At 50.2% G+C, this 13,344-nt stretch overlaps 2 protein-coding genes across 2 annotated transcripts in view; both read left to right on the top strand.

Annotated features, from left to right (window-relative positions):
- Mlph (melanophilin) overlaps window positions 1–6,375 on the top strand; it is a 45,343-nt gene extending 38,968 nt beyond the window's left edge. The window contains exons 15-16 of the mRNA XM_057761545.1: window positions 1,471–1,571; window positions 5,114–6,375. Of these exons, the coding sequence (XP_057617528.1) occupies window positions 1,471–1,571; window positions 5,114–5,140 (128 nt within the window). The 3' untranslated portion in view covers window positions 5,141–6,375. The remainder of the gene's footprint in view (window positions 1–1,470; window positions 1,572–5,113) is intronic.
- A 4,332-nt stretch (window positions 6,376–10,707) lies between these two features.
- On the top strand, window positions 10,708–11,446 carry Prlh (prolactin releasing hormone). The gene is made up of 2 exons (XM_057751405.1): window positions 10,708–10,807; window positions 11,283–11,446. Exons 1-2 carry the CDS (start codon window positions 10,708–10,710, stop codon window positions 11,444–11,446), a joined length of 264 nt encoding a protein of 87 aa, XP_057607388.1.
- Window positions 11,447–13,344: the final 1,898 nt, after the last annotated feature.

The raw sequence follows: 13,344 nt of genomic DNA, 5'->3' as shown, positions 1-13,344 counted from the left end.
AACCCACCCTAGGCCCTGTCTCTTTAGAACACCCAAAAAGGCCCCTGGGCCACCCCAGGGCCCAGGCATGCTGTTCCCAGTGGCTTTAAGCAAGCGCAGGCAATGCTGGTAGGGCCATGTTTTCAGTATAAACAGTCCCTACAGAAAGTGCAGAATATTGGACAGTTAGAAGACTTTGAAGTCTCTGTGGTAACAAGAACATCAGTTTTGTCCTGGGAACATGGAAGTGCACCAGTTACTTTTTCTATCACTGTGGAAATTCTTGTTGGGAAACTCAAAGGGATGAGGGTGTGTTCTGGGCTGTGGCTTCAGAGGGTCGAGTCTGTGCTCCCCCCATGCACTTGGGTAACACACTGGGTGTTGGGAGTGTATGGTAGAGAAAGATCCTTACCTCCTGCTGATGGGAAGCAGAGCCCAGGAAGAGACTCCTCTTTGCATCCACTGAGGTCCCAGCATACATCTGGCTCACCTGAAGATCAGAGCTGGTACTCCAAGCCCTCAAAGTCACGGTTAACTTAGAGAGGGGATGATGAGGAGCTGCTGTTGAAATTTTGGGGCTTCTAGAGCACCACCGTTTAATCTTAAAGGGCAGCGTCTGCCAACATCCAAACACAGGAGTGTGGGCAACAAGAAGACAGAGGTGAGCCCCAAATCCCCTTGGCAGACAGGCCTGATGTGTAGCACATCACTGAACACAGGTCTGGAGAGACCATCGGGACTCCGGAGTACTATGAGCCAGCCCCACTTCTTTCAATCAAGAAATTCCCACCTGAACCATGAAAGTCCACTCCCCCACCTAAACCCAAGCAGTTGGTTAAGGTTGGAGGCCAAGGCCCTCAACTCTGCAGCCACAGGCCTAAAAGACTTCTGCTCTGTGGATTGGAGACCCAGCACCCCTCAGGTCCCTTGTCCTGTTGTAGGGACATAGCCCCACCCATTGGGGGCGTGTTCGCCTCGGGCTAATGTTTACGGATAAATCTGCCGGGCGTGAGCCCAGCAGCCCGGGGACGCAACCCCGCCGCTCTTATTTCAACATCCTGTCACAAAACCACATGGCAGAAGATAAATGTGCCCCTGCCCCGAGTGTCCTAAGCCCCTGTTATTCTTCCAGAGCCAGAGAAAAAGGACACAAACTCCAGTTCCAGCAACCTAAAAGCTTTGGTCCGCCTCCTTTTTCACTGGCCCCTTTCTTTCCTGCTGGCCCCATCTCCTGGTTACTGGCCCCACCCTTTTCCTACTGGCCCTGCCTCCTTTCTTAGTGGCCCTACCTCTTTAAAAGAGGTAGAAGCCTCTGAACTGGTATTCACACAACCACCGAGTTCACCTTGCCGAATGTGTCCCAGTGTGAACCCTCCCAACAGAAGCTGTGTTTGCGTCAACGCCGCTGTCCAATGTCGGAGGTAGAGAAGAACTCATTTGGATTGGTCTTTGCTTGATTAAGCACCTCACCTCCTCTCTCTTTTCCCAAAGGCATAGATGGTGGTTCTTTCGACCGGAAATCAGTGTACCGTGGCTCGCTGACACAGAGGAACCCTAACGGGAAGAGAGGGACAGCCAGACACATCTTTGCGGTAATGTCTCCTTTCTCCGTGTGACCTTGTAGCTTCACGTTTTGCTAATGCCTTAATCAAGAACAAAAGAGGGGTGGCAGGTGAGGGTAACCATCAAACTGCACAAGAACTGAACACATTTCTTTAAAGTATTCAGGTACAGCAAGGAATAAAGAGTGGCAGAATCACTAAGCGCCCAGTTCCCAAGGAGCAGGCTCAGCTCTGGAAAGGGGCCAATCCGGAAATTACAAGGCTGCTCTCTGGCAAGCCCTCAGGCCTGATAGGGCTGCTGCATACAGAGAATGAGCCCTGAAGACCCTCATTTGACCCCTGAGGCCCTCAGTTCAGCAAAATGAGCCCTGGACACAGGAACAACTGAGCTACCTTAAGCCTGGGCACTGAGTTAGGAGCGTGCCTAGTGGTTGCTCTGTGACCTGTCAGATGACAAGGTTGTGGCCCTCATCCCGGAAAAACTCACGGTGACAGTGACAAGTGCCCTAATCAAGGCCTAAACACACTTTGTGTTAGTCTAATTTTCCTTGCTGTAATGAAATACACTAGGCAGACAGGCTACTTAGAGAGAAAATAGACCTACTTGACTCATGGTTCTGCAGAGTTCAAGGACATAGTGCCAGCATCACTGCTTAGGAGATGCTTGTAATGGTTGGGAATCAGTGAGAGATCATTTTATCAGACAGAAGAGTAAGGATCATTCTGAAGTCACTGGAGCCAGATGCAGACTTTTAAAAATGTGTATTTATGTAAGGGTGGGTGTCTGTGTGAGTGTATGCCAATCTGTGGCATGTGTGTGTTCACCAGCATAAAAGGTCATTGGATCCTCTGGAGTGGGGGCTTACAGCTGGATGTGAGCCACCTAGATGTGCGTGCTGAGAACCAAACTCGGGTTTTCTGGAAGAGCAGGAAGCGTTCTTAACCACTGAGCCATCTCTCCACCCTGTGCTTTAGCGAGGCTGTCTTTAATCCTTTCCAAAGGCATGACCCCTACAACCTACAGAGCTCCCACTAAGCCCCGCCCATCAAGATCCATCATCATTCTGGGGCCAAACCTCCAATATATGAATCTTGACAGACACCTTACATCCAAGCTATGCCAACCCTTGTCCCTCATATCTCTCCTTACCCCTATTTCACCAACCCAGTGCACTGTCCAAGGTTCACCTCAACTTCCTTCTAGTTTCAAGGTTGAGCAGACATCTGCCTGGCTCAATTCTTCAAACCTTCAAGAAGTCTTCAAAGTCTTCAAGAAGACTGAGTTCCAAATTTGTTATTTTCTTAAAAGTTTGCCTTGGGTTGAAGGTGTAGCTTGGTGGCAGGCTGTCTTGTCAGCATGCACACAGCCCTGGAGTAGGTCACCCATGCCATAGGGAAAGCCATAGTTCTCTTGGGATGGCCTAAGTATTTATCTAAAATGTATGTCTGACTCCACCTACTATCTAGGCTGAATATTAATGACTTCTGGGGAAAGATATTTCAATGAGTAGCCTCAGGGGTGGCCTAAGCCATTGTCCTCAGCATGTGGCTCTTCATAACGGCCTCCTGCACAGGCCAAATGGAACCTCCTCCAAGGACAAATGTGACTAGAAGTTTTATTCCCACCCGTCAATCCCCGAATAACCACTCTGGGGCTTAATATTAATTACAAATAGTTTGGCCTATTAGCTCAGGCTTATTATTAACTAGCTCTTACAACTTAAATTAATCCATTTCTATTACTCTATATTTTACCATGAGGCTTGCAGCTTGTTACCTGGCATCTTGCTTCCCCGGCCGCTATTGGCATCTCTATGACTCTGCTTTATTTTTTTCCTGTATGCTTTTCTTGGATTTCCTGCCTGGTTCTATTCTGCCTGGCTATTGGCCAAATCAGCTTCTTTATTAACCAATGGTAGTAAAACATATTCACAGCATACAGAAGGGCATCCCACATCAGACAGGTCTCCATGTACTATTTAACTCTTTGTTGTCACTGAGAATTTAATGTGTACTCAGCAAGCAAGTTTTAGCTGAGTTCTACACCCAGCACCAATCCTAATCAAGTCCATGTGGGCATCTCATGATGGGAGGGGTGCAGCTCTCAAGTCCCCAGCCCTTCTTCTGCCACCATGGAGATGCTTTGACCTGGAGGCCTTTCCAGGAGAGATGATCTCTGTGTCCTGGAATCCTCTGTTCACACTGTTCCCCGTAAATTCTGTAAATTTTCTGTAAACTCATGTGCAGAATGTGACTAACATAACTCATGGCATCTATAAATTCCCTTCCCCATCTCTGCAGAACTGCAGCCAGAGGCAGAAACCACAGTGAGTAGAGGCAGCAGCCATGCAGGCTTGCAGCCAAGCTCTAGAGAAAGCTTCCATATAGGGGCTCAGGGAACCTGCCACACCGCTGCAAGCTCATCTTCTTAGAAAGACAGAGTGAAGCAAGTACCCCAATCCATTCTCTCAGTGTGTAGGCCCTTCTGGGGAATACGTGGCTCATAGATGGCCTTTCACGGTTATGAACTCCCTGTTTAAAAGCCAGAGTGTCACATGGTAGAGATGCAGAAACAGTAGAAAGACATTCATGAGGTTAGAGACCTCACCCTTGCAGGAGTCTGCATGCCCACTGCAAAGAACACTAAGGCAGGGATGCCCTAAACTGCACACTGAAGCCAGGAATGAGTCTGCCTGACCCTCATAACTGGAGTTGGTCATCCCTAAAAGGCATGCCTGCCAATTAAATCTTTATATAGGTTTTCAAATTAAGCTCCCTGCCTTCAAAAGCTCTAGACTTTCAAATCCTTTCCATGGACACAGTGGATGGAAACTCATATCCGGGAAAACAGAGTTACAGAAAAAAAAAAAAAAAATAAGGAAGCCAGGCATGGAGGTGCACGCCTTTAATCCCAGCACTCGGGGGGCAGAGGCAGATGGATGTCTGTGAGTTCTAAAGCAGCCTGCTCTACATAAAGAGTTCCAGGGCAGCCAGGGCTATTTATGTATAAGACCCTGTATTAAAAGACAGAAACAAATGAACAAACAAAACAAGCAAGGGACCAACTAAGACTGGGGCATAGCAAACACAAGCAACTGAGTAGTGCATGCACACATGAACAAACAGAACCAGGAAGATGCAAGCACATTCACATGTCTGAGATTGGATCTATATGTAGTCACACCCGCATGTGTTTTTCTTCATTCACACCTACGTCTGTCTATGTATGTACCCATGTGTCATGTACATGCTGGTATGTATGGCTTTGCATGCCCACATGGGTGTCAATATACACGCCTATGTGTGTGTCTGTATTAAGTCACCTGTCTCTCTGTATATGCATACGTTATATCTATGAGCACATGCTGGTGTGTATATCTGTGTATGCATGTGTACATACGTATATATAAGTTTGTGTCTAGATCCTCACCGGTGTGAACACCTACATTTGTATGTTTCTCTGTTACGTCTGTATCTTTCACATAACTGTGAGGTTCATTTTACATCTGTGTGTACACTTTGCACATGAAACTATGTGTATACCTAAATGAATGTGTGTTTTTACTCTGCAGAAACCCGTGATGGCCCAGCAACCCTAGAAGGGGAAGTTCATGGGCACAGGAGAGTACCACAAAGCGCCCCACACTGCCTCCTCCACACAGTCATCGCATCCCCATGGGCTCAGAACTTCTTGATGCTCACAGCTGCTTGTGGCCACCATCCCAGTGAGAAATAAGAAGAACTTCCTGTGTGGATCCTCTTGTGAGATGACATGTTCTCAGACTTCTGGCTGTCACCAGGCCACCTGCCAGCCTCTGACCCGGAAGATACAAACTCATGGAATTCCCCTTCAGATGATGCTCTCTGCCTGAGGAACACCCAGATACCCTTCCGCTATGACCCTTTAACCCCCTCCCTTGACTTTGTTGAGCCACATTCCCAGATGTGATGGAAAGAGATGGTCCCGCGGAGGCCCTGAGAGTATTCACATTCCTGACAGAGAGAGAGAGAGAGAGAGAGAGAGAGAGAGAGAGATACAAGCGGGTGTGATGGGAGAGTACGCAATTACAGACAGTGAACGAGGGGAGGGGCTAGGCTCCTCACCCATCACACAGACCTTGTTCTTAAGCATCCTTGTGGGTCACAGACAGGTCCACCACCATAACTACCAACCACCGTGCCACATCGAAGCCAAGCCTCTAACAGGCTTTTGGGGTGCACTACCTAGGGACCTCTCTTTCTAGACAGCTCACGCTTTAAACATAGGACTCTAGCTCACGCAAATGACGGCTTTGGAATTTATCAAGGATTTAGGTTTTCCAAAGCCAAGAACATTGGAGTCAGTCTTGCTCATGACTACATAGTCAGCTCTTCACAGCGCTTCCACAAGTACAGGGAGGCCATCTCCTACTCCCAGAACTGCCTCTTTCCTGCCAGCTCGCGACATGTTCCAGAGTCCAGAGAACACACAGGCCAGAGCCCCAGCATCCTAGCGTACCCTGAGAATAAACTTCAAGGAGGAAACTTTCTCTCATTCAGAGACCCACATCTCAGGAGTCCCATGTTTGTTTCCCCTGGCCTTCTAGCAAAATAAGCCAATCATGACCACAGGAAATGTGTCCTCCTGAGTGTCCGAGGTCAAAAATCCAATCAAGGTGTCGGTGGAACTTGCAGTTCTGAGGGGTAGGTTCCTCTTCCTCCTTCTGGGATGGCAGCCATTCCAGTACACCTTGACTTCAGTCCCCATCCTCACCTTCATGTCCCCTTGTCTTGCATGGTTCTGAACAGCTGCCATCTTGTCCGGACATTATTTATTGCCTGTAGGGCCATTTTTACCCAGTATGCCCGCCTCAGTCAATACACTCGCAAAGGCCCTATTCCCACAGAGGACTGTTTTCCGAAGTTCTAGGTGGGTGTGAACTGGGGAGACACTGTCTGACCCACTAGAGAGCACGAGAGTTCAAAGACCTCAAAACTTTGCAGTGTACCCCCAAACACTGGGGTCCCTTTACTGCAAGGAGCAGAAATCCATCTGAGTCGGAGTGTGGGGAAGGGCACAGAGCTTTCTCCTGCAGCCCAGGGACACAAGCAATGCAGCTTCAGGGAGTGTGGGGGCACAGCCTCACAGCCTTGCCTCTCCCCAGCCCCTGTTCTTCACTTTGTCAACTGTTCAGAACTCCAGCTGATGCCCCAGGGTCACGGTTCCTTCAGCCACAGATCTGTGGTTCCTCCAGTCTGACAGCCACAGCTCATGATCCACGTATGTCTTCAGTGTTTGCTACCCAGAGTTAGGGCTGTGCTGGATGGGAAATCCCTCTGCTGTGCCCAAAGCTGGTTCAAGAGTCCTTGTTCGGTTCCCCTGTCCTGGAATTCATGGCGCGTTAATAAGGTGTGGGGAAAGTTGCCTTCTCTCTGTGGTCAAACCCTCCATGAAACCCCCTTGTCAGCTCTGAGGTGCCCAGGCCAGGCCTACACCTGGGATTCTGTGGAGACCTGCAAGAGCAGCCCAGGCCACACTGCCCCTGTCCTTTGCCATCTGCCTTTGGAGCATCTCCAGCTACCCAAAGCACCTCTCGATTCTGCAGACCTTTTGCCTGATGCCATCAAGTCTGGAGGAGGAGACTGAGCTGAGACCAGGGTCGTTGTGCAGCCCCCCACCCTGCCTGCTGGCTCCCGTTTAGACTCTCAAAGGCGTACTCTGTCCTTACTTTGATAAATAAAGCTACTCTGCTAAGAGGACCCATGATTCTAGATGCAAATACAGAGAAAGACAGAGAGAGACGGGGGCGGGGGAGGGAGGAGGAGAGGAAGAGAGAGAGAGAGAGAGAGAGAGAGAGAGAGAGAGAGAGAGAGAGAGAGGAGTAAGAAGAGGAGGAGGAGAGGAGAAAAGAAGAGGAGAAAGAGGAGGAGGGGGAGGGGAGGGGAGGGGAGGGGAGGGGAGAGGAGAGGAGAGGAGAGGAGAGGAGAGGAGAGGAGAGGAGAGGAGAGGAGAGGAGAGGAGAGGAGAGGAGAGGAGAGAGACCCAGATCCACAATGATATTCAGGACACTTACTCCCACTCCCAAGGTCTCACAGCAGTCCCTTTGGGTCCCAGGACTGAGCACACATCCAGGGAAATCTCCCACAAGACCCACCCTTAAGACAGGAACATGCCCTACCATGGCTCTTCCCCACCAAGGTGAGAGGCCGGGCTATCACCACTGTTAACACCTAAGCTATCTACAGATGGAACCAAGGCACCAAGCAAGCATTTAAAGCTCCCTGCGATCCTCATCTCTGGGCTATGCCATGCTCCTTCTGGAGTTCCTTACCATACCCACCTCCTGCCATATCTCCCAATGAGTCCACTGGTCAGAGCCCTCTTCCAAGGAAGATGCAGCCATGCCTTGAGAACACAGATGCTGCACTGACCAAGTCCCCAAAGGGTGAAGTGGTATCCTGACACTTTTCCTACAAGTCTGGTGGTGGCCAGGAAGTGATTGTCCTGGAGAGTCCTCCTGCTTTGTCTTGTCTCATGCAGAGTTCCTTCGAGAATGCTCTATTGCACTTAAATGATACTTCATAGAACCTGTAACTGTTGACGTGGTGGTGACGGGTCAAGTTAAATGATGGGATCTTACATAGTCTTTTTCAACAGCACAAACCGACAGATAATTTAACAATCCCGGGCTATGATGGCCAAAGGAATGAGGCTCAGCACCTGTAAGCAGGGTGAATCTACCGGAAGGCACAGGGAACTCACCCAAAGCAATGCCCGAAGTAAAAGTGCTGGCGTTTGCACATTACCTGGGCTCTTTTCTCTCTTTTTAAGTGCACTCATTTTCTCTCGTTGCCTGTAAATTGCCTTTACAGCAAAATAAATTTGGTTTTTAGAAGGTTGTATGGGAGGGTGTATATACATTTGTGTGGGGCCCCTGTGCACATGTGTATAAGAGGCCAGAGATCAACACCGGATGTCTTCATCAATCATTCCTCCACTTTTTCTTTTCTTTTTTTCTTTTTTTTTTTTTTTTGAGTCACTGAATCTGGAGGTTGTTTGTTGGTTTGGCTAAGCTGACTGGCCAAGGAGCTTCAAGACCCTTCCATCTCCGCTCCGTCTATCTCAGCGCTGGTATTATAAATAGGGCACTGCCACACACCACCTTCAAACTATAACAAAAGTAGTCTTTTCTGCTGTTTGATTTTCAATTTTTTGTTTTGTTTTACTGGCACAGGCTGGTCTTGAACTCATAGCCATCCTCTTGCTTCACATTCCTGAGTGCTGGAATTGGGTGTATGCCACAACACCAGGCTTCTCTTTGTTTTTATGAAAATTAAACCTGGCATTTTCTAAGTCATAGACTCGGGGTGAAATAGAGGAAGTGTGTCTAAAGACCCCATCTGAGGACAAGCAAGCTGAGGGGACAACCAAAGTAGGAAGCACCCACCTGGGTGTGAGGGACTTTCTGACCACCATTCCAGGAAGCCATGGCTCAGGTGAGGCAGGAAAAGAGAAGAAGAGCCTTCAGAACAGGCGTTTCCTGTTCGATGACTGCCTCCCATTGAGAGGATGGGTGGACACGTAAGTCTGGAGTCTGCCCAAAGGCGAGCGTGAAGAAGGGAGGTTAATGTGTTTTAAAGCCACTTGGCCCAAATGAAATTATATAATTCAGGAAGGAACAAATCACACCGCTGATGAGAGTTTTTTGGTTTTTTTTTTTTTTTTTTTTTTTAAGATAAAAGAAAGGAAAGCAAAAAGACGAAGTGTCTTGGTGAGGGAGGAGTCGTAGTTGGGGACGGCAGGCTATAAGCAAAGACGCCATCTCAAGGAAGGGACCAACCGGGAGCGTCCATTGCCTCCTTGCTGGCCTATAAAAGGCGCACAGCCAGGCAGGCCTCCCCTGACACCTGGGCAGCCTTGTCGCCACACTCAAGAGACGACAGGTGAGTAACTCGGCAGTGCTAGAGGGGCGGGTGTTCCTGTGCCTGCCAGCTCCTCTGCCAGGCTTTTCTCTGCCAGGCTTCCTGAGCAGCCAGGTGTGGGCACCAAGCAGAGAGAGCTGTCCACGGTCTGTGGTCCAGGATCATGCACGCTCGTGGGGACTCTCACACTCAAGGGCTGTCCCATGGTGGAGGGCGGGTTAAGTGTCCCACCAAGGGACACTTCCCACTGAGGGACACCCTCTCAAGCAGAGCCCAATAGGTGCACTGGGCAGACAAGTCTACATTGCTCCAGAAAGGGGTCTCCTGGGGCTCAGGAACCAGGGTCGACTAGCATTCTGGGCACCCATCACCCAGCCCGAGTGGGTGCAGTTTTTACCATGGTTCATGATAGCACCTCCATTCTCTCTAGTCGGGGCTCCCCTGTTCTGTGTGGGACACCCCAGCAGTGTTGTGAAGAGGCGGGGGAGTGGGCGTTTTAAAGAACTCTGATGAAAAGCTTTTTCTGTGTGGTCAAGGAGGGGCTGGAAAGTCAAGGTCAGTTAAAGGGCCTTCAGATAAAGCTCTGGAGCATCTTATGATGGAATCTGAAATACCAGGGGTGGGGTCAAGAGGGGTACTCCAGCAGGATACCCCTTCCCATACACAGAAGTAACCCTCTCCTCTGTCACTCAAAAGGGCGCTGTGTAGAAAGGCGGGCGCCACGGATTCATTACGAAGCCTCAGCAAACTAGGTCTGAAGTCCTGGGTTATTGTGGGGTTGTGGGGTGTGCACTCACTAGGGATGGAGGACGCTGAGGGTCCTCTATGCCTGTCTGGCTCTCGGTGTCAGGAGATCCTGGGCCACGTGTGGAGAAGGACTGAGCAGTGAGGGCCCAACACCCCCCAAAACCCTAACTAACTCTGAGGTTGAGCAAATTGTTCCCCCACCTCTGCTGCCCCAGCCCTTCCCATAAACCTGCTCCCCACCAAGACCTGGGTGTCTACCTCCCAACTCCTCACACAGATGGACAGACAGACCCAAGAATGTCCCAAGACAGCCACCTGTGCACAGTTCACATACCTCTCTCCTGAGAAGTGTACTATGTGCACCAAACATATGCATTTGTGTACTTCACATGCACATACATGTACCACTCACACATGTGCATCTGCACACACAACCTAAGGTCCCAGCTTGGTGCACACCGCTTACTCTTACACATCTGTCCCTAGGCTATACCTTCTCCTGTGGGATCCCAGAAGCATGGCAGCTCTGAGGGCATGGCTCCTGTGCCTGCTGCTCTTAGCCTTGGTCCTGCCAGGAGCTTCCAGCCGAGCCCACCAGCACTCCATGGAGACACGCAGTAAGTGCCTGGCTTGTGGTGGGCAGCCTCTCTTGCCCGCCCCTCCATACTCTCCCTAGATGCCTTGAGTACACCCCAGCACCTGAATGGGGTTTGGCCATCTCCTACCTGGCCATGTGTTCAGTCTGGAGGATGACCTCTTGGTAATAAGATCCTGTTGAATGGGCCTCTGCCCAGAACAGTCCTGTCTCCCTATCCTCACCATGCCCCTACCCTACTGGGAAGCTTGGCTGGGTCCCTTAAGAACTTGGAGGGGAGGGAGTGGGGAAAGGGAAGGGAATGTCACTACTGGTATATCTCTAAATTCATTTCCCAAAGCCACACCACTGCCCAGATACGCTGTGGCCAGTCTCATCAGGTTGGATGCCAACATGGCCTGGTGCCCAGGTTTCCATCAGTTTAGGGGTTCTGTGTGGAGGACACCGCACCTGTGTGCCATGCATCTCGTATGCTGCTCTGACTCTCTCCTGTCCAGCCCCTGACATCAATCCAGCCTGGTACACAGGCCGTGGGATCAGGCCCGTGGGTCGCTTTGGCAGGAGGAGGGCAGCCCTGAGGGATGTCACCGTACCTGGCCTGCGGTGCCGGCTAAGCTGCCTCCCGTTGGAGGGAGGTGCCAAGTTCTCTCAGCATGGATGACAGCCCAGCGCCTGAAGACAGTGATGCTGGGCCCAACACCACCCTCCCTCTCCCTGTGGAACCTCCCCACCCCCACCCCCACCCCGCTTTCTCTGCTTTCCCTACAATCTAATAAAAGTGCTGGCCTTGTTTACTGTACACTTGTAGCTGTGTCAGAACAAAGATGTTTTCCCTCATGGGAGGTTAACCAGGAAAGAAACTCAGAGCCCAGCAGCCTCTTTGGAAAGAAGAAACTCTGACCTGTCCCCCAAAACAACTGAGATACCCCCTCTCTACCAGGCCCTGCAGAGCTGACCTGGTCCCCTAATAACCTGCATTGAGGGAAGGAAAGCTATGTTGATATCCGTGTTCCTGTAAATTCTCATTCCCCAAAGCCACACCAATGTCCAGAAATGGGGTGTCCTTTCCTTGGTGACTTGCTCCCACAAGCTCTCACCCACCCAAGATTCCCTGGCCACATACTCAGATTTGCACACTGCATAAAGCTGAAGGGACCGCACACTACAGTGCGTAAGATACTTGATCCCAAAGAAAGGCAACACAACGCTTCTCTCTGTGTTTTCTAAGACTTACTTTTTGAGCTATTTTGGGTTTGCTGCAAAAATTAGAAGATACAGAGATGGTCCTAGGAGCCCTGTCCCCTGAGCACCGTTCCCGGTCCCCTGAAGGACAGGGAAACTAAAGATACAGCCCATAAAGCTACATACCACCGTCACCCAGAACCTGTGGCGTCCGTTAGGTTCAAGGTCAGTACAACGTCTGCTGTTTGGGCAAATGCATGACTTGGCTCCACCAGCACAGGGATGCGTGGTGTCCCTCACCACCCTGAACATACTCTGTTCCTTGTTGCTTGATGAATGCTGGCAGCTACTAACACATGCGGTCATGCCACCCTCCTTCCTGCTCAGAGGAGAATCCCAGAGACCTGACCCCTGATCATTTGGATCCTATGTGCCCCTTCTAAGTCACACGGGGTGTCTCTATGTCCTTCCTCAAACAACTTTGGAGTCAGAGCACACACCCACTCTTCTCAGGGTACTTGAGTCAGAGTAAGATGGGTGCCAACACAGCACAGCTGGTGTCCTTAGAAAAAGGGGAAACTCGAACAGGAGCTTAGGGAGGCTCCATGGGAAGCTAGGGCAGTGAGATTCCCCTGCACAGAGGAGAGCCAGTGGTTTCCAGCTGCCTCATCGGTCTGTGCAGATGCCTCATCCCAGATCAGAGAGTTCCATTCTGCCCACAGACCGACTTGGCCTCCACTGGGGGTCATCTGCCTGCCATCTAAGCTGTTCTACTCGGGCTACACTTTAGGATCTTCCAAAACCACTTGGGGGAAAGTGGCATGCAGCTGAGATGGGGACACAGGGAGTGGCTAGAATCTCAGATAAAGGTCTACTGGCCCTCCCCATCCCTCCTTCTGTGCGGGCTGGATCTTGTTGAAGGTTTCCTGCAGGTAACAGCCCTGCTCTTACGGCAATGGTAACAACTGTTGTGCTTGGAGGACTGCCTCTCATAGCCAGTCTCCAGGAACAGACCGTCTCCTTATCCATTAAGATGAATGGAGACATATTCGTTTTCTCCAGTCTTGGAACAGTTTTAAAACACCCGAAATTCCAAAAGATACTGTAGTGACTATATCAGCCACCTGAACTCGTCAGCTCTCCTGTATGCTGTTTTCCCACTTCCTCTCCTTGTCCGAGACTCACCTATACTTGGTGGTGAGCTTCAGACACCAAGACATTGCCCCCAAATAATTCAGCACATTTCTCTCAAGAATAAGATGAAATATAAGCCTAGAAAAGTGAATAGCTGTGTGTATTCCCTCTCTCTCTCTCTCTCCCTCCCTCCCTCCCTCCCCTCTCTCTCTCGCTCTGTTCCTGATCTTATTGTCTGCTACC

Source organism: Chionomys nivalis, chromosome 2, assembly GCF_950005125.1.
Source record: "Chionomys nivalis chromosome 2, mChiNiv1.1, whole genome shotgun sequence".
Classification (NCBI taxonomy): Eukaryota; Metazoa; Chordata; class Mammalia; order Rodentia; family Cricetidae; genus Chionomys; species Chionomys nivalis.
This window is presented reverse-complemented; position numbering and strand designations above follow the sequence as displayed.

Coding starts and splice junctions, on each gene's coding strand:
- Prlh (XM_057751405.1), top strand. CDS start 10,708: ATGGCAGCTCTGAGGGCATGGCTCCTGTGCCTGCTGCTCTTAGCCTTG. Junction 10,808..11,282: donor GCACTCCATGGAGACACGCA/GTAAGTGCCTGG, acceptor TCTCCTGTCCAG/CCCCTGACATCAATCCAGCC.